The sequence below is a fragment of the Protopterus annectens genome, chromosome 3.part0 (genome assembly GCF_019279795.1).
Source record: "Protopterus annectens isolate FY-2018-M chromosome 3.part0, PAN1.0, whole genome shotgun sequence".
Taxonomy (NCBI): domain Eukaryota; kingdom Metazoa; phylum Chordata; order Ceratodontiformes; family Protopteridae; genus Protopterus; species Protopterus annectens.
In genome coordinates, this window is record NC_056731.1 from 16,515,770 (window position 1) to 16,537,416 (window position 21,647).

General features: G+C 42.4%; 1 protein-coding gene across 1 annotated transcript in view; it reads right to left on the reverse strand.

The window, feature by feature from the left end:
- The window catches only part of GAD2 (glutamate decarboxylase 2), a 747,960-nt gene that overhangs the window by 193,359 nt on the left and 532,954 nt on the right, over positions 1–21,647 (reverse strand). Inside the window, exon 12 of the mRNA XM_044066149.1 lies at positions 10,428–10,506. Coding sequence (XP_043922084.1) covers positions 10,428–10,506 — 79 coding nt within the window. The remainder of the gene's footprint in view (positions 1–10,427; positions 10,507–21,647) is intronic.

The following is a 21,647-nucleotide window of genomic DNA, read 5'->3' on the forward strand; positions in this document are numbered from 1 at the left end:
CAAATGTGTATTTTACAGGGAATGACATCAGCAGATTTGTCAAAGAAAGGCAATGAAAGGTGCTCTGACTGGAAGGCTACCAGGGGCAATTGTGTACAGTGATGGACGTTTGCACAACATATGTTTTTGCAAAATGGGGGTGTGCTGTGTGGGACAGGCCTCATGAGAGGGGAGCTGTCTGTCACTGTCTGTCACTCTCTTCCCACATCTATTATGTGTATGTTTGAGTTGTTATAGTGTGCTGTCCTTGGATATATGTGCATATTCTCATCCGGTGTGTGTGCAGAGCATGACTGGTGTGTAATGTGGAGTGTTTGCATAGACATCTGTGACTGACTGTTGTGTATAGTCCACAGTTGTTTCCAGACATGGACTTCATTTCTATAAGTGTGTGAGCATGCCCAGTATGACCCTTCTGTAATTTGTTTTCTGACATGGCCTTCACTTCTCTATGTGTGTGCACGTGCCCAGTATGAGTGTATATTGCATGTGTGACTCCATTCCAGGTAAGTTGTACTCCAGTGCAGGTATTTGTGCTCTACACTTACAGCTAGTAACCTGCTTCTGCAGGATATCTGTCGATTGGTTGACAATGTGGGTCAACATTGTGCAAAGGGTAGTGAGATTGTTGCTAATTGTGTCTGTGGTGCTTCTTCTACATGGTTTTGGTGTTGGCAGGGATACTCAATGATATGTGGTGTTTTACCCTCTGATGTTTTATGTCATCAACTACTGGCAGGTATACATCTTTGCTAGCAGTAGGTTCCTGGAGATTTCAAGTTGAATGCAGCTTTTTTCCAGTATTGTGGTGTGCAACCTACATATTCTTGCACATTCATGTCATTCTGGTGTGGAAACTGCAGCCACTTGCTGATGGGTCTGTTTATATGGTCCAGCAACTTGGTGCTGTTGTGGCTGTGGGTCCCATGCCTGTACAATTATCACCATGACAGGATGGACATATTGTGCTGTAGCCATACTTCACAGTTATTCAGACTCATTGAGGTTATCCAGAGGGAGGGCTTATTATTCTGTTCATTAGCCCTTCACAATTTGGTTTGCAAGCAGGTTTGTGGCCACCCATCCCAGTGTTTGCAGCCATGATAAGTATGTGCACACATCAGGGTTTCACCCTTCACACACTCCATGGTGGCGATGCTACCCCCCCCCCCCATTAATCTGTCCCCTTCCTACCATTATGCACACAATATCTGATAGGTATGCCTATAGTTGCCACTCCATCCCAGCAGTATGTACAGGTTGGTCCACAGTTCATGCATTGGAACATGATGGACATACTACTGGGATTTGTCAACATGTCCTTGCATTTGTGTTTTGTGCACTGTGTTTTGTCATTATGTGGGAGTTCATGGGATAACATACAGTGGTGGTACAGGCGTGACACAGGCCTGTGACAGAGAACAGTGAAGCACTGGGTACTGATGCAGGCTATCTGTAGCAGGACAGTGCATCCTGTCAGTTGTTCAGACCCAGGCTGCAAGGCAATGTATTCCCCTGGGTTGACAGGATAGGTGTGCAAGGTGATGATGGCAATTGTTTCTGTCCTTATCAAGCCATTGGTGTGAATGCTGGCAGGGTGCATCTTACAGCTATGGACACACCTGCATGGGGCACCACTTCAGCATGCTGCATTCTGTGAGTATTCACATAGTAATGTGGGGATCATATTGTACTAAGTCACAGCAGCAGGTAGGTGGCCTGTGTGTTACCTGAGGCTGATGTTGGGCTGGACTGGAAACGTGTGCTAGGGTAGCTACTTGCAACTGCCTCACAGGTATACATGGCCCTTTCCCCGGCTGGTGGCTAGTGGGTGGACACCAGCAGCTTCTACATACATCATACCTCTGCCTTTTGTGGTCTGCCAGTGTTTTCCCACAGTACATTTTAGTTTCCCATACTACACAACCAACTGATGTGCTGTGATCCTGTATGTACAAATGGAGGGTATCTCCATTTCACTGTGAAATATTAAACAGTCTTTCTCTACGGTACTTCCACCTGTGTACTGTGTGTACATCTGGGCGAACACTCATACCATGTCCATCTTCCAGATGGTGACAGTTATGATATCTGTACAAATCATATGGGCTACTGCTGCAACATGTCTTGCTGGGATACCAGTCTGATTGGCACTGCAGTTGTGTGGACTTGGCCCAGTCCTCAGCAGTGCTGACCATTGGACACCAGGACACACCATCCATGGCTATTTGCTGAACACTTTCACACAGCATACCACTCAGAACTACCTAACACACAGAGCTCTGCCTATTGTAGACATGCGACTATCCATCTTGCTGATTTGACCAGCTCAGGTACTCAGTGCTCACTGTTATTACTCCCTCACATGGCTGGTAATACATTTCTACATAGGGTTGGTGGGGGTACACATCACAACTGTGGACATGTCCTACAGCCACTTGATATGTCAGGTACTCTGTTGCCTTCCACACAACAACCTGACACACAGATCTCTGCATATTTTACACATGCAACATTCCATCGTTATAATTGGGGCAGCTCAGGTACTCAGTGCTCTGCTGCTGTGAAACCCACACATAGCTACTGCTATACTACATAGGATTGGGGGGTACACCTGACAATTGTAAACATTTCTGCTATACCCACCTGATATTTCAGGTACCCTGTTGGCTTCCACACATCAACCTGACACTCAGAGCTCTGCATATTGTACACATGACACAATCAATCCTTCTATTTTGGCAAGCACAGGTACTCTGTGCTCACTGTTATTACTCCATCACATGGATGCTAATACATTTCTACATAGGGTTTGGGGGGGCACACCTGCCACCTGTGGACATTTGCTTTCACCGCACTGGTATTTCTGGTAGTCTGTTGTTTTCCTTTTAAATATGCATTCTGACCTATCCTGCAGACTGCAGGCATATCAGTGTAGTACAGGGTATAGGTTTTATTGACCTACATTGCCATTTCAGACTTCCTACCCTTCAGGAATGACATCCCACTTCCTGACCCGTTATACTCTGTGTAGGTCTGGAGGGGGGTTGATCTCCATTGCCATACCTTGAGGACCTTAGCACAGCCTTTCCTGTGTTCCTCTACACCTGTCCTGCTGGCTGGGTGGGAATGTTGTTGGGTATGTGAACCTCCATGACATGCATGTGTGTGCCATATGGACACACATTTGGGCCAGCACATGTCCTGCAGTGGGTTTTTTCACCTTGTCTGCTACTGCCTACTTTGCTGACACCAGTATTTGTTATGGTTTCATGTTACCTATATAGCTGTCCACTATCTGCTGCCATCCCATTCAGCCACCCAATCCCTTTCCTTGCATGTTCACATCCATACCATTGATACAACTAGCAAACCATACAACTGCATTCAGTGATTGATAGGAAGGGTGACTTACCTTGCGGCTGTGCCAGTATTGAGGATGGTGCTGGAGGGCTGACTATGTCAGATGCATATAGTACACTCCCTATACATGATAAAGCACAGGTAGTGTCGTTTTTGGCATCCCTTTTACTGAATGTGTGAGTCAGAGAGAGGTGTAATTCCCTGGGTTCCTACTGTGTCAGTGTATGTGCTATGCGTTGCCTCTCTGCCAAAGCCAAGACATACTGTGCATGCCTCCTTCTGCCTACTGGGGCAGGCTCAGGTTGTTCCTCCTCTGAGTCACTCTGTGCCTGTGCTGGCCTTGACAATGGTGGAGGGCTGTGTGGCCCTGCCCCATGCTGTTCCTGCTGCAACTGCTTCTGCAGGATCATGTTGTGTAGCATGGCACATACCATGAAAATTTGGGTACATGTAGCTGGAGAGTACTGCAAGGCTCCACCGGATGTGTCCAGGTACCAGAACCATGACTTGAGCATCCCAAACACATACTCTATTATGATTTTTGTTTGTACTTGTGCCTCATTATGGCATTGTTGTTCAGGTGTGTGTGCATTTCTGATGGGTGTCATCAGCCACAGCTCCAGTGTGTCCCCAGCATCCCCCACTAGGTGACTGTAGGGGATGTCCCCATTGGCAAATATCTGGTACAGCTGCATCAGATGCCAGATGTGGGAATCATCATAGCTTCCAGAGCAGCCAGAGCACACATTCATTATAATGCCCTGGGCATCACAAATGACCTGGCAGTTGATGGAGGGTATGCCCTTGCGGTTGATGTAGGCCCTACCCTGTTCATCGGGTGGTGCTTTGATGCATATGTGCATGCAGTTCTATAGCACCCACTACCCAGGGTATTCTGCTATTTGGTGGAAGAGATGCATATTGCTGGTCAACACCTCATGGGTGTTGAGGAAATATATGTGCTCACTGGCATGTGCTGACATGGCATCCAGGAACTGGTGGAATACTCTGGATGCTGATGCCTGTGAGATCCCCATGATATCCCCGGTTGTGCTTTGGGAGGTACCTGTGGCTAGTATACCAAGGCCTACACATACCTCGGTATCCACTGGGATTGGTTCCCCTCGGTCAGTTTGGTGTGTCAGGTGTGGGTGGGACAGCTCAACAATTTGCTGTAGGAGGCCTCTGTCCACCCTATAGCACTCCACTATCTCCAGCTCATGTAGCCCCTGGTAGGTTACCCTGGGTCTGTACACTTTTCTCCGTTTGTTCGGCAGCATTCACATCCTCACCACCCTCAACCTCTTGCACATGTTGTTCCCTTACCTGCTGCAACCCTTCTCATTCTGTAGGTTTGTTTGTTAAAATTTCCCTGCTTGTATACACCAGTGGTGTAGAGTGTGGGAAAAGCCAGAGGGGAAGGTGTTTGCTTAGTTTATAGTGGTGTGCTGGGCTGGGCTGCTGCCTGTGTAATTGGCTGATTCTAATACATTTCACCTGCCAGCTACGCTAGTTCTCCTTGAATACCTTCCTACTGCTGTTTTCCCTTCCCATTGGCTCCCTGTTTAAGCCCGTATGCACGCCGTGCAAACAGAGTGCTCATACGTGCACACTGCTGCTATTTCCAGGTTTAACTTCTTTTTTCTTCCTGTAAAACCCAGAGTGTGGCACGCACACCCACGTACACTTTGTAAAGAGTGCTAGGCAGGTTTAGACACACCCTCTAGCTTAGCTGTGCTAATCTAGGAGCAAACCTGAGCCACAGAGCTCCAAACCGCTTACAGTAAACCTGACACACCCACCCATGATGTCACCTACCTCCTAGTCTTGCACCCAGCTATTCATACTCTTACACTGTTGGGACCTGCCTCACATGCTGGGGAAAACTGGGATTCACTATCCTTCTCCTCATTTGCATAGGATTGCCTGCTAATGTATAATTACATGTGTCACGCTGAGCCTCCCCTTTTAGCAACAATTACTCACTGGCTAGGTTGTCTTATGCCTGCCACTGACTTGCATGGCAGAATACTGATTTTTAGTTAAAATGCTTATTTTAGGTTTATTGCCTTATTTTCTCCCCAATCCCGTTTGCACACTGCTGCCCTATGCTTCATAGCTGATATCGGTGAAAAAAAAAAATAAAAGTTGATTTTTTTTTAGTTTTTGTATTGTTTGCAATGCCAATGGCATTATACTTGGCCATTGGCATGCTTCATCAATTATATGCAGCCTTTATTTGGGGCTGTTATGTCTCCATTTTGTAATTTGCAGAAATGTACTCGGTTACTAATCAAGTACATTTCTGCAGATTACGCTAGTCCTGCACGGCCTGATTCTAGCTTCCTGGATAGCAGATTTACCTCATTTGCATGATTTTCACCTGCAAATGGGTAATTTGCATAAAGAAGCTGGGAACGTGCAGGACTACTGCAAGAGCGCCCGTGCACGTCAAACGAGCACATACGTGGATCGCTCGGCCGCCATATTGACAACATTACCTCTGACACTAAGCATGCACGCCATGCAGGGCTTGCTGAATTCAGGGGAATGTTTTTTCTGTTGCATGTTTTTGCATGCACTGGGTTTATTGCACAGTGCATGCATAGTAACACAATGACATTGGTGTTGCTGATGTTTTACGTTTGACATTAAGAATATCAAGTTTTGGGTCTGTTGATTATATTTAGTAGGTACACACACATTTTATATATATATATATATATATATATATATATATATATATATATATATATATATATACATATATATGTATATATACATATATATGTGTATATATATATATACATATATATATATATATATATATATATATATATATATATATATATATATATGTTTACTATTGAAATGCTGCGGTAGCGTTGTCACCTCATAGCAAGACGTTGTCCTGTTCGATTCTCAGCTAGAGCGTCTTCTGTGTGGAGGCATACGTGAATGGGGCGTGCCTTCGTTGAAGGTTGTGCGTCAGGGCTGGTAACCCGGTATGTAAAAATCCACTACCAATCATTAGGGGGACTGGAGTTCCGCTGAAAGACACAAACAAACAAATTGCAATCTCAAAAGTCACAAAAAAGGTACTTAACAGCGAACTAATTCACCGAAAGTACACATAACCTAATCGTCCTAATGTTGAAAATCAGCCGTTAATGCCAAAAATGTCGGACACAACATTTTCAGCACTTAACAGCTATGCCACCCTTGCTGCTACTCCCTAACTAACACACCTAACATCCAGTTTATGTAGGGGGGCAAGCCCCCCTGCATCCCCCTGTAGTGGGCTGTGCCCCCCACACCCCCCCAACTATATATTCCAACTCCAAGATAGCACTACAGTGAGGAAAGGGATGTATTTCCCTAACTGCACTGTACCACGATCCCTGTACATCCCTTCCAATGTTCATATTTGTGAATGCACAGTCCATTTGAAAATATAACGTTCGATCATTTAACCTGCACACATATGATGTATTCAAACATCTGTAGATATATATATATATATATATATATATATATATATATATATATATACTCACACACATGTATATATATATATATATATATATATATATATATATATATATATATATATATATATACTCACACACATGTATATATATATATATATATATATATATATATATATATATATACACACACACACACACACACACACACACACACACACACACACTCACACACACACACACACACACACACACACACACACACACAAATATCAGTTGATCAAGTTTTCAGAAACTCGAAATTCATATTGGCCAGATGACATGATCAAATTTCTGAAAACTCAAAGAATGGAGATTGTGATACATTGCAAATTGGGAAATTTACCATTTTCCTCAATGTAGTATGATCTCAGGGTTGTTATATTTGATTTGCAGGAGATATGGGGGGTGCAGTGGGGTTTGCCCCCTGCAAAAATGTAAAAAAAGATTGATTCTTGTGGGCTTTTTTAATGTTCAAGTTTTCAGAAATTTGATCATATTGTATCACTGATATGAATTTTGAGTTTCTGAAAACTCAATCTCGTGACACAGATATATATATGTGTGTGTGTGTGTGTGTGTGTGTGTGTGTGTGTGTGTGTGTGTATGTGTGTGCGTATGTGTATATATATATATATATATATATATATATATATATATATATATATATATATATATATATATATAGTCTAAACAGTCACAAAATCCAGCACTAGCAAATAAATCAAACCTTGTAGTAAATTCCAAGAAAAAGGGACCCAAAACACTTAAAATAAGTGTAATAAAGCTTTATTCCAGTAGAAGAAACATTCAAGCAGCTTACATAGTGGCCATTCGGCTCCAACAACACAGACCTGTGACCAGTTTTGCCCCCTGGCATCATCAGTGTGAATTTATACATGTTTTTATATATATATATATATATATATATATATATATATATATATATATATATATATTTATATACAAAGAGTAAAATCCAAACAGTCACAAAATCCAGCACTTGCAAATAAATCAAACCTTGTAGTAAATTCCAAGAAAAAGTGACCCAAAACACTTAAAATAAGTGTATTAAAGATATATATATATATATATATATATATATATATATATATATATATATACACATATATATATGTATGCACTTTAGCCGACTGAAATGTCAGATCACCGACTTTTAAAACACAGAAACCGGAAGACCGAAGTTTCACATGAGTGAAACTTCAGATTATCAACGTTCAGAACACTGAACATTTGAAGGTGAAAGGAAGGGAAATCTGCTAATTTCCACACTGTAGTTCGATCTTAGAATTAGTATACTTAATTTGTAGCGGGTTTGGGGGGGTACAGCCACCCAAGGGGAGTTTTGGGTTGGCACAGCCGCCATGCATCTACATTTGTTTTGGAATTCAGTAGCTGTTATTGCATTTCAGATTTGCTACTGAGTAGTCATTTCGGTGCTATAGTTACCAGTATGAATATTCAGTTTGTTTTGTTTGTTTTTTGCTTTGTGATTAGTGGGCGGGTCAATTGAAAAGTTGTACTTTCTGCTGTTTGTTCATATATGGTATGTTTTACTATACATTTGCAATGTTGTTATAACTTTGTGGGTGATTTTTTGTTATGGATGGAGTTTCCTGGAAGGCATTTGTTAAACTGTATTTGGTAGTAAGTATGCATTTTTAAAGATACAGTGTACTATTTTACGGGAGGTGTTTAGAGGTATGCATTGAATGCACTTGATGTCTTCGCCGGTTGTGTATATGAAAGTCAGGTATTTGTGGTTTCAGTATTCTGAACTTTCGGCAATCTGGTCTCTGTGTTTTAAAAGTCGTTGATTTGGCATTTTGGACTACTGAAGTAGACCCAAATATATATATATCTATATATATATATATATATATATATATATATATATATATATATATATATATATATATATATATATATATATATATATATATATATATATACACACATATATACATACACACACATATATATATATATATATATATATATATATATATATATATATATATATATAAGGGATTAGTAGCATTAGTCTAAGAGCACTACAGATGCGATCTTTGCTCTGAGAGGGTTGATGGAGAAGTACAGAGAATGTCGGAAGGAGTTGCATTGTGTTTTTGTAGACTTAGAGAAAGCATATGACAGGGTGCCTAGAGAGGAGTTGTGGTATTGTATGAGGAAGTCAGGAGTGTCAGAAAAGTATGTAAGAGTGGTACAGGATATGTACGAGGGTAGTGTGACAGCGGTGAGGTCTGTGGTGGGAGTGATGGATCCGTTTAAGGTGGAGGTGGGGTTACATCAAGGATCAGCTCTGAGCCCTTTCTTATTTGCAATGGTGATGGACAGGTTGACAGACGAGATCAGACAGGAGGTCCCCGTGGACTATGATGTTTGCAGATGACATTGTGATCTGTAGTGAGAGTAGGGAACAGGTGGAGGAGACCCTGGAGAGATGGAGATATGCTCTAGAGAGAAGATGAATGAAGGTCAGCAGAACTAAGACAGAATATATGTGTGTGAATGAGAGGGAGGACAGAGGAATGGTGAGGATGCAAGGAGTAGAGGTGGCAAAGGTGGATGAGTTTAAATACTTGGGATCAATAGTTCAGAGTAATGGTGAGTGTGGAAGGGAGGTGAAGAAGAGAGTACAGGCAGGATGGAGTGGGTGGAGAAGAGTGTCAGGAGTGGTTTGTGACAGACGAGTACCTGTAAGAGTGAAAGGGAAGGTCTACAAGAGGGTAGTGAGACCAGCTATGTTATATGGGTTGGAGACAGTGGCATTGACAAAAAGGCAGGAGTTTGAGCTGGATGTGGCAGAATTAAAGATGTTAAGATTTGCACTGGGTGTGACGAGGGTGGACAGGATTAGGAATAAGTATATTAGCGGGTCAGCCCAGGTTGGAAGTTTTGGAGACAAAGCCAGAGAGGCACGATTATGTTGGTTTGGACATGTGCTGAGGAGGGATGTTGAGTATATTGGGAAAAAGCTGCTAAGAATGAAGCTACCAGGTAACAGGAAAAGAGGAAGGCCTAAGATAAGGTTTATGGATGTGGTGAGAGAGGGCATGCAGGTGTTTGGTGTGACAGAGCAAGATGCAGAGGACAGGAAGAAATGGAAACAGGTGATCTGCTGTGGCGACCCCTAACGGGAACAGCCGAAAGAAGATGATGAGTCTAAACTGCATTTAGTTGACATTAAAATAATCAACAAAAATTGGTCAGAAGGTGTTTCTGCAACATAAGTTCTACTCCATCCCACCCCCTTCTTCAGCTGAGTTAAAACAGAAGGGTATTAGCCAATCAGGTTTTTCACATCTGGCTAACATCACCTCTCCAATGACTTCTGTTTAAACCAAGCTTAACTGCGTAACAATAAGGGGATGGAACCTCAATACCAGTGAATTGAGCACTTCTACATATGTTCACAGGCAAATTAGTCATGCACAGTGCATTGTCTTTGTTGGACAGAGTGTTGCTAGTCTTATGTAATTTATTTATGTGTACCTCTTCTCTGACAAGCAAGGCCGAACATTGCAGTGGTACTCCCATCATCTTATGTGGATTCCAAGTGACAGAATTGGCTCTGAAAAACAAACATACAGACAAAGAAATAATGAGCAATAAAAATCTTTCTATAATTCACAGTCTTAAGGCAAAAAAGACATTGCAGTATATTTCAAAACTTCATAGAAAACATATTTTAATATGGGTGCAATTTTACATCTGGTTGCAAAGTATTGTGTGGAAATGTTTAATGGAGTATCAAATATAAATCTGAGCAAAATGTGAGTGGGGAAATTAACATTTGTTGTCAAATCATGACTCATAACTTCTAACTGAACAGCTAAAAATTATATACAGAATTAACAAGCATACAAGTCTTCCGAAAATTACAGAATTGTGTTCAGTATGACAGAATCTAAACTTTATGAATGTCAATGCATTCCCAAAAGCATTTATGTACATTTGAGTACAAATTGCATTATGCAAAACAGTAAGATTAATTTCAACATCTTCACTAAGTAATACTTTAACAGACTTCATTGCAAACCTGATACTTCAAAGGCTAAAGTGCATTGCAGACAGTTAATTAGCAATATTCACTGTAGGTGGTAAGTGAAAAATCACAGATATACTTTTGTTCTCCATGCAGAACAGCTACCAGACTTTGCTCTATCATACAACATCGCTGTTGTCAGATTATCTCCTTTCACATTTGACAGCTAAGGGCTTAAGTCACGTAGGTTCATAGGTTCATAGGTTCATACTAGGCTATCTGCCCTAGGGCATTTATAAGCCTATCCAGAGTGTGTTTGACTTTCGCCACCCATTTTAAATTAATTTTGCTATGCCCTTTTTCGAGGTTAGTATACTGTGCCTCTGTCTAACAGTGACACAGAAGTGATACCCGGGGTAAACCTACGATCTCCCATCCACTCATCAAGATTCCTCTTGAAGAGAGTCAATGAGGGACTCTGCCTAACCTGGACTGGGATTTTATTCCAGAGTGAAGGGAGCCTCTGGGTTATGAATCTCTCCCTCCAGCATGTCCTATTTATTTCAGTGCTGAGGTTCAAGTCTCTCGAGTGCATAGCTCAATGGGATTTTGATTTTCTGAGGTGCAGCATGTGCATTAATTCCGGGTTGGACATGGCTTTATACGTCAGGCAGAGATCGCCTCTTAGCAGGCGGTATGCCACTGAGTAGAGCTGGAGTTTCTTTAACCGGGCAGCATATGGCATCTGTTTGAGCCCTTTGATCCTCTTGGTGAGGTACTTTTGGGGTCTTTCCAGTTGCTGCAGGTGTCTGGTAAGGTACATCCCAAAAGGGGCATTGTACTCAATTATGGTCCTGATGAGGGATGAGTAAAGAGGCACGATGACCTCCCCTGATCTAGATGTGAATCCCTTCATGATTAGGTGGGCTACATAAAATGTTTTTCTAATGACTTTGGCCACATGGTTGTCAAATGAGAGATTGCTATCAACTTGGGTTCCCAGGTCCCTAATTACTTCTTCTGTACTTAATGGATTACCACCTATGTGGTAATTTGTGGGCACTTTGTTTTTGCCAAAGGGGATGACTATACACTTTTTGGTGTTTAGCTTGAGGCCATGGCTCTGGCACCAGTTGTCTGTTTCTATGAGGCCCTTTTGGAGGATGCTTGTGTCGGCTGGAGAGTCGATTATGGCGCCCAGTTTGCAGTCATCTGCGAACTTGGTCAGCCACAGTCCTTCCGTGTTGGCCTGTACCTCCGAGAAATATATGCCGAACAAGAGAGGTCCCAGGACTGAGCCTTGTGGGATGCCACTTGTAACTGGTTTGGAGTCTGACATGGCTTCAGCAATTCTAACCATGTGGGTTTTGTCCTTGAGCCAGTTTGCAACCCATCTAGTGACATAGGGGTTTATATTTAAGCTGGTGAGCTTATCTATAATGCCCGAGTGGGGTATTGTATCGAAGGCTTTTGCGAGGTCCAGGTAGGCTGTGTGGACCACCTTCCCCTCGTCAATGGCCTTGGTGACTGTTTCAAAGAAATCAACCAGGTTTAAGAGGCAGGATCTGCCCTTAACAAAGCTGAACTGGGTAGGATCCAGTGTCTGTAGGTCCCCGGTATCTTTATTTATGAGGTCCATGATGATCCTTTCCATAGCTTTGCAGACCAAGCTAGTCAGGCTTATGGGGCGATAGTTTCCAGAATCCGTTGAGGCACCACCTTTGTGGAGAGGGACCACTGTTGCTGTACGCCACTCTTTGGGTACATATCCTGTAGTAAGGCTGAGATTGAACAGTAGATTTATGTTTGGGTTTAGCTCTTCTTGGAGTTCATGTAGGACGCAGCCCGGGACACTGTGTGGTCCCATTGATGCTGTGTTTTTTGCTTTGGAGAGGGCAGCTCTTACCTGAGCATCTGAGATGTCAGGAGGGTAGCACTCTGCTGGGATAGATATTTGCCCTTTTGGTGGGGAGGGGGGGGAGAAGTTTGCGCTGAACCTGTCAGCTAGGATGTTGGCAATGTCTGTGGGTTTGGTGTATTTTTTGTCATTTTGGACTAATTCTGACCCAGGTTCCTAACATAACTAAAGAAAGCCTTGTGATTATCCTTAGTGTCCTGTGCAATTTTTCTCTCGAAGCTGGCCTTAGACGATTTTATGAGTGCCTGTAGTGTTTTGCTAACACTGATCAGAGATGCCTTCCCTTTTTGGGATTTTGCTCTATCATGTAGTAGCTTCCTCCTTCTATTGTATAGCTTGTTTATGGCTGGGGTCCACCAGACAGGACGTCTGCCTTTGGAGGACTGGGTCTTGGTTTTATTTGAGATTGCATGATCCATGCATTCCTGAAGGAGTTCATAGAATGCGTTTATAAAGGATTCTGCAGTCTGGGCCGTATTTTCCACAGGCCTGGGGGCTTTGAAGGATTCCACCTCAGTTTTGAGGAGTGTGAAATTTGCTTTAGAGAAGTTTTTCACTGTGGTTTTTCAGGGCAGGGGGTGGAGTCGGGATGTGAATATCCAGTGAGATTAGTTTATGGTCTGATCTTACCAGTGAGGGATACACTTCTGGTCTGGAGCATAGAGTCCCCATGTTGGTGATGATCAGGTCCAGTATGTTTTCCCCTCTTGTGGGAGTGGTAACAAGTTGTTCCATAGCATTTGAGTTTATAAATTCTAGGAACCTTTGGGCTAGGGTGTTGGAGCTAGAGTAATGCTTCCAGTCTATGTTTGGGTAGTTGAAGTCGCCCAATATAATGGTGTTTGGAGAGACCTTCATATTTTACAGTGTTCTCAGGAAGTCCGAGTAGGGTTCCTGGGTTTGGGAGGGTGGTCTGTAGCAGGCTATAAACTGGAAGGCAGTTTTACCCACTGTTAGTTGCACATGGATAGTTTCTGATGCTTCGTGCTGTGCCACCAACCTGGAGGTGTAGGTATCTTTGACGAATATTGATACTCCCCCTCCTTTTGTGGTTCGGTACAAGTTTTGAGGCCAAAAAGCATGGTATGAGGTATAACCTGGTAGTGCTGGGGTGCTCTCGGGATCCTTGAACCAGGTTTCTGTTACTGCACAGATATCGATGTTCTCCATGCTAAGGAGAGTTTCGAGTGCATGCATCTTGAGGTTTAGACTTCTGGCGTTGAGTAGCATTACTCTTAGTTTCTTATCCCTTGTGATACCTATGGAGGTGGGTTTGTCTTTTTAGCCTTGCCTAAAAAAGGCACTATGGGGTTAGCAAGAGCCTTTGCCAATATCTGAAAGCCCAGGGGTGACAGGTGCAAGCCGTCCCTAGCGAAGCATCGTGGCTTGTCGAGCATGTCATCCCAGGCTGACAGGCATTGGATCCCCTTTGAATGACATCAATACTTAAGCCAATTGTTGAAATTGATCATCTTGTCTTCATATTGTGGCATCATTCTTGGTGAGGGTAAGATGCCTCTCAAGGTCAGGGACATACTGGCCTGGGCTACATGCTCAGAGAGCTCCTCTATGTCTCTTTTCATGTAGTCCAGGGAGGTACATCTCAGGTCATTCATACCAGCATGGACAATGACTGAGTCATATTTGTACTTGCCTTGGAGTGACCTGAGTGCTTGTGTTATATGGCGGCTCCTAGTGCCCGACAGGCAGCTCACCATGACCTTCTCCTTGTTCAGCCTGGTGAGCGGGACGTCAGTGTGCCTGACGATAGAGTCACCTATTACAAGTGTATCAGGTGTGTGTTGTTTAGCCTTAAGGGCTGTGACTGTTCGGCACACTGGCTTTGTGAGCTATGTGTTGCATGTGTTTTGTTTTGGGGTAGTGGTTGCTTGGGTGTCTGCTTTGGAGGTCTCTGCTGCTTAGGCAGATTTTTATTTAGAGCCTCCGAGTATGCTTTTGTGTGTTTATGTGTTCGGTTTGCTGTCGTGGTAGGTCTATGTGAGAGTGGAATTGTAGTGAGTGTGGTTTCCTTCTCCTCCTGACTGGTTTTGCCGTACTGAGTTGAGAAAGCTTAGCCTCCAGTATGGCTATATGGATGCATCTCTCACATGTGTTGGAATTTGTTGGGAGGAGGAGAGGGTTGTCTGTGTACATGAGGCAGTTGTAACATTGCCTCAAAATTCCAGAGAGGAGATTGACAACTGACCTTTGGACATGCTAGAATAGTACTGAAAATTCCTTTATAATTGAAAAAAAAGGGCCAATGGGGAACAAGGTACTCAAGGGGAGTTTGTGAGGGTGTAGTGCTTTTAATTTTTTAGTGCTGACTTATATAATTGCTTTAGTGAACAAGTGCCAGGTAACTTAAATGCAATGTGTTACAGGTAACTTAAATGCAAAAACGACAAACAGTAACTTTCTTTCAAGTCTTTCCAATCTCCCCCCCCTCCCCCCCAAAAGGAGAGATATCTATACCAAGCGATTGCAGCCCCCCAAACATCTGCAACACCCAAGTGAGAACTGCTCTCTCCAAAGCAAAAAACACAGCATCCATGGGACCTGATGGTGTCCCCGGCTGTGTGCTCCACGAACTCAACGAGGAATTAAACCCACAGCTAGGACAGCTGTTTAATCATAGTCTTACCTCTGGATACGTACCCAGGGAGTGGCGTGCTGCAACTGTGGTCCCACTTCACAAAGGCGGTGCCTCCACCGACCCTGGAAATTACCGGCCCATTAGCTTGACAAGCCTTATCTGCAAAGCCATGGGGAGGATCATAATGGACCTCATAAATAAAGACATAGGGAATTTGCAGACTTTGGATCCATCCCAGTTTGGCTTTGTCAAAGGCAGATCATGCCTTCTAAACTTGGTTGACTTTTTCGAAACAGTCACCAAAGCCATTGATGAGGGAAAGGCAGTCCATACAGCCTACCTTGATCTGGCAAAGGCCTTCGATACAATACCCCACTCGGGTATCATTGAAAAACTCATCAGCTTAAATGTTAACCCATACATCACAAGATGGGTTGCAAACTGGCTGAGTGACAGAACCCACAGGGTCAGAGTTGCTGGCGCCATGTCAGACTCAAAGCCTGTCACAAGTGGTGTACCACAGGGCTCAGTCCTGGGCCCACTCTTGTTTGGCATCTACTTTTCCGAAGTACAAGCAAACACAGGAGGGTTATGGCTGACAAAGTTTGCAGATGACTGCAAACTGGGTGCCATAGTAGAAAACACATCTGACACAGATATCCTTCAGAAGGGTCTCACAGGAACGGATAACTGGTGCCAGAGCCATGGCCTAAAGTTAAATGCCAAAAAATGCATAGTCATACCCTTCGGGAAAAACAAGGTTACCCCTAGCTACCAAATAGGTGGCAATCCACTGAGCACAGAAGAAGTTATCAGGGACCTGGGGACCCAGGTTGATAGTAGTCTGTCATTCGACACCCATGTAGCTAAAGTAGTTAGGAAGACCTTCTACATTGCCCTCCTTATCATGAAGGGATTCTCATCTAGATCAAGAGAGGTCATAGTCTCCCTATACTCATCACTCATCAGACCAATGATTGAGTACAATGCCCCATTCGGAATGTATCTGACCCGACACTTGCAGCAGCTGGAGAGGCCACAAAAGTTCCTCACCAAAAGGATAAAGGGTCTCAAACATCTGTCCTATGCTGCCCGACTGAAAGAACTCCAGCTCTATTCAGCTGCTTACCGCTTGCTCAGAGGTGACCTTTGCCTAACATACAAGGCCATGTCAAACCCAGATTTGATGAATATGCTTCACCTCAAAAAATCTAGATCCATCAGAGCCACAAGGGCGGGAGACTTAAACCTCGACACGGCTATTAATAGGACGTGCTGGAGGGATAGATTCATCACCCAAAGACTCCCTATGCTGTGGAATAAAATCCCGGTATATGTGAGGCAGAGCACCTCGCTGGCCTTGTTCAAGAGAAATCTTGACCAATGGATGGGAGATCGCAGATATACCCCAGGGATTACCTCAGTGTCACTGCTCGACAGAGGCACAGCAAAATAATGGGTATAGTTCCCCATACTAAAGGGGTGGCGTAAGCCACAAAACTATGGGCTAGGCTTGTAAATGCCCTCGGGCAGATAGCCTAGTATGAACCTATGAACCTATGAACCTATGAACCTAAGTGAAACAAGGAAATAAGTACAGTAAGCAATGCAGATATCACTAGGGATCCACAGAAGCACTGAAAAGCCGCGTTAGCATTTCAGGGAAATAACAAGCATACAAACAAAGCTAAATTCAGCAGGCCTGGATCTAGTCTATGCTGCAGCAAACAAGGTGTTCCAATTTCAGTAAGAAACAGTTCAAATATGCAGGCACTATAAGCCTTTAACCAGAAATTCCCATCTCAGAAGGGCAGAGTCCAGCCTCTCCTCCCACAAGAATGCAGACCATGAACCCTTTTAATGTAAAATAACTGGCCTGAAGCCCAAGTGCTTAAACCAGAATTAATACACTTTTAGAATAACAGACACTGAGCCCTCAATCCAGCAGTTCTCAACTTAGAAGGATGTAAGCTACCTGTTCTGCCACTACAGTGCAGACCACAAACCTTCTTAATGTAAAACAACTGGCCTGAAGCCCAAGTGCTTAAACCAGAATTAATACACTTTTAGAATAACAGACACTGAGCCCTCAATCAGCAGTTCCCAACTTAGAAGGATGTAAGCTACCTGTCCTGCCACCACAGTGCAGGCCACAAATCTTCCTAATGTAAAACAACTGGTCTGAAGCCCAAGTGCTTAATCCAAAAGACTTAGAATAATAGCTACACTTTAATCAAGTTACTACCAAGCAGTAATAAATACAATTTAATACATTAAAGAATGCCTGGATTAGTGCTCAAGTTATACAAACAAAGCTAGATTCAGCAGGCCTGGATCTAGTTTATGCTACAGCAAACAAGGTGTACCAATTTCAGTAAGAAGCAGTTCAAATATGCATCACTATAAGCCTTTAACCAGAAATTCCCAGCTAGAAGGGCAGAGTCCAGCCTCTCCTCCCACAAGAGTGCAGACCACGAACCCTTTTAATGTAAAACAACTGGTCTGAAGCCCAAGTGCTTAAACTAAAAGGCTTAGAATGAGTTACACCAAGCAGTAATAAATACAACTGAGTACTTTTAAGATGACGCAAAAGTAAAATAAAGTAGGAAGAAACACAAATACAGTAAAAGCAGATAATTAATTTTTTTTTTTTTAGTGAGCAAATGAGATGGGCCCAGGAGTTACAGGACAGAAACAAGTGCAAATGCAGGCCTTCAAATGAGAAAGTTGAGAGAGATGGAAGACCGCCCAGATGGCCAATAACTACAAATTCTGGGCCAGAACCACTCCTTATGTGGTAGACAGGTTACCTAGTGCTTACCACTCCCACTGATAAGCTAGAAGGCTTCCCTCCAACACAGAAAGGCTTGGGGGCTCAGAAGCTTACAAATAGTCCTGGATACAGCAAATCTGTATCTGGAACACTAATTACAGGAAAGGTAGGAAACAGACTTACAATTTTTTTTTCTTTTTTTTTCAGAAAAGTAGCAAAAACAGTAGTAAAAACAATTCACATGCAGTGCAAGCTGGCACACTTGAGTATGTAGCAATATTAGTCCACACACAATTTGAAAAAATGTAATTAAATTAAAAAAGGACTAAAAGCAAGTGCAGAAAGGGTTTATTAGGTAGAATGCGGTAAAGAGATGGGACTAGGGGAGTGTCCTAGATCAAATCTACAGTCGGGCGGGCACTGCAAAAGCCACCAAATTTAAACTCCAACCAAGAACAGGGACGGGTGGGGAAAAGTTTCAACAGAGATGTGAGGAATCAGAGTGCAAATTATAAAATCAAAAAAATATATACTGATCTCTGTATATTTGCAGAACAGTAAGACAACAGATATCTAAGCAACAATTTAACTCTATAATACAGAATAATACAGAAAAATATACTCAGCTCTATATATTTGCAGATAGTCTTGTAAGGCTGTCTCTCAACACACAGATTCCACTTTAAATGCAGGCTGCTGCTATTATGTCAAATTAAGGGAACCTTGAGTTAACAACACACAAGCTATAGACACCAGTACAGAGCAAATAATGTCTGCTTCATGTTTCATTATATTGTACATGAATGCATCAGTACTTAACTTTGTCACCTGAACCTGAAAAAGTACAAAGCCAAACAACTTTGAATGTCTCTCCCTAACTCAGAGAATTAAATTATTACTGTGAGTAGGGCTTATCATTTGGAATAAGCATTTGTATAGTGTGATGTCTTAACATTACAGAAAGAAGAAGATATTTAATCTTGGTGGTACATTCTCAATGAACATGTTTTGACCATTTCCACATTATCTATCTCAGTTAAAGTAGTTGAAACAATTTTATATCAGCTACAAGAGTATTCATACTTGAATACCCTTTACCTTATGCCATCTGCTATTATACTTAAACTTAGTTTTGTTTCCAACTTGCATATATTCTAAATAACTGAACTCCTGCTGCTGTTGCCAAAATATTCCACTTCTTTGCAAATACATGATGCAGAACTAAGTAAGCAGACAAGTGTCAGGTTAGACAAGGCTAACATGCATCTGTTTACTACTTTGGTCCTGCAACAAGTCCTCAGCAACAGAAATTTGAAGACCTAACATCATCTTCCACATCTCTGAATGTACCCTACACTGTTCTGGAGCATAATTGTCATTGTTCTCATGCCACACACATGATGTTATCCAGAATAATGCTAACCTCAGCCATTACCTTTATACATATTATGAAGTGCTTCATTCTAGGCAACATCTTTGTTCTACTAAAATGATTCTTTTATGCCAGCTCTATTAATATAGAGGGATACAGTTGTGCTTATGGCCTAGACAACCTGAATTCAGTCAGGGTCTTTGCTGTCTGATAGAATTGGTATGGAGGGATGCAGGAATGATGCAGCTTTGCTGTCTTATCTCTGCATGGGTAGAGAATGCATGAGTCTATGCAGAGGGGGTACTAGCCTGTGGCTGAATCTCTAGTGGAAACCAGAGACCTCCACAAAAACACTGACTTTGGGGAGGGCATGGCTGCCCAAGGGGTTGTATCACCTGCAGAAGCAAGTAACATGCCTTTGCTGATATTCATCACATGCTGAATCCTGAGCATGTTACTAGGTATACACAATAATGGACCATACCCAGCGGAAACTCAAACCACCCCCGATGGCTTCCTCAATAAGTGCATTTCTCATTGATGTGTATGGGAAGTCAATAAGCCAGGTGATAGAGAGACGGTCTAAAGACTGGGGACAGTGGAGGTAAAAATTGTAAAAAAATGCAAATGCTAATGTTTAGTCTCTATATGTACTACATCATAGTAGGGCACACAAATCACTATCTGATTCACATACCGTACTGTCACCATGAAACAGGAGTGCACAAGACCCCTTACATGATCCAACCACTTAACCCTTATGCTAATCAGCTAACGCCCCAATCATGCATCATTTACATAAACTACAATAGTGATGAGCATGTTGGGTCCCATACTGTAAACTGGGGGATTACAACAGAATATAACCAAGAGCACCTTCTCCTACTATTGTGCTGCTCAGTAAACAGCAATGAATAACATACTAGTGATGACACACATTGAAACCCCTTAAATCTCCATTGTACAGCAGGAAAATCCCTTCAAACAATGGAGTTCATTACAGTGCAGGCAATATATTAACACAGACTACCTTTTCACAGCCCCCATCATAATGACAAACTGCCGTCAATGGATGCATATACAGCACTGAATTCCCCTCATTACCATAATATGATAATGACCCCAGTTCCACCTGCATCTAAAATGACAGGGATTCATTCATGAACAGCTGTCATTTATGCCAGTGGCATATAAGTGCTGCTGTGTAAGGTAGCTGAGTACTGTAGTTACTTGGTAAGGCAAGCTGAACAGTAAACAGCTCCATTACATCACTGCACTGTGTGGCACTGTCAGGTGACATGGTGATGTATGTAGTACCAAGCACAGGGGGCCTTGCACACATTATCAGGCCTGTGTAACATTCAAGAAAATAGGACATTGTCCCCTTCAGAGTACTGTGATTCAGTTTTTTGAATAGTGGTAATATACAATAGTATAATAAAAGGTAGACCATAGACTTCTGCACACCATTTTATTGAATATCAGGACCTTTGTAATCCTCTAAAATATAGAAGATACAAATACTACTCCCAAAAGCTTAAGATATAAAGAAATACTCCTATGTGAAAAATTATGGTTAATAATTTTTTAGGAAGATTATCCAAAACAACTTGAAGGAATGGCTTATATCTTATTTGGGAATCTTCTGGCCTCCTGTTAACGTAAAAGCTATTCTTTTTAAAATATCAGGCACTTCAAAAAGAAACTACTTGCTTAATAGTTAAAACATACTGCTCACTAGACATATCAGCTCCCTCTGGTTTTATTATAGGTATGAAAGTAGCAGCCTTGTCTGAATATTTTAGTGGAGTTGTGTTTGAATATCCTAGGTTTGTAATTTTCTAGAACACAAACCCCTACATAACTTGCTAGATTGCCAGCAGGCTCAGAAATAGGACCCAAGAACTCAGGATTGGTGATTCCATCTCCACCAGGAGAGTGGCAGGTTACACGGTGCTATGTGTAGTACCAAGCACAGGGGGCCTTATATATATTACCAGTCTTATGTAACAACACAGGGGGCCTTGTATATATTACCATTCTTATGTAATAAACACAGGGGGGCTTT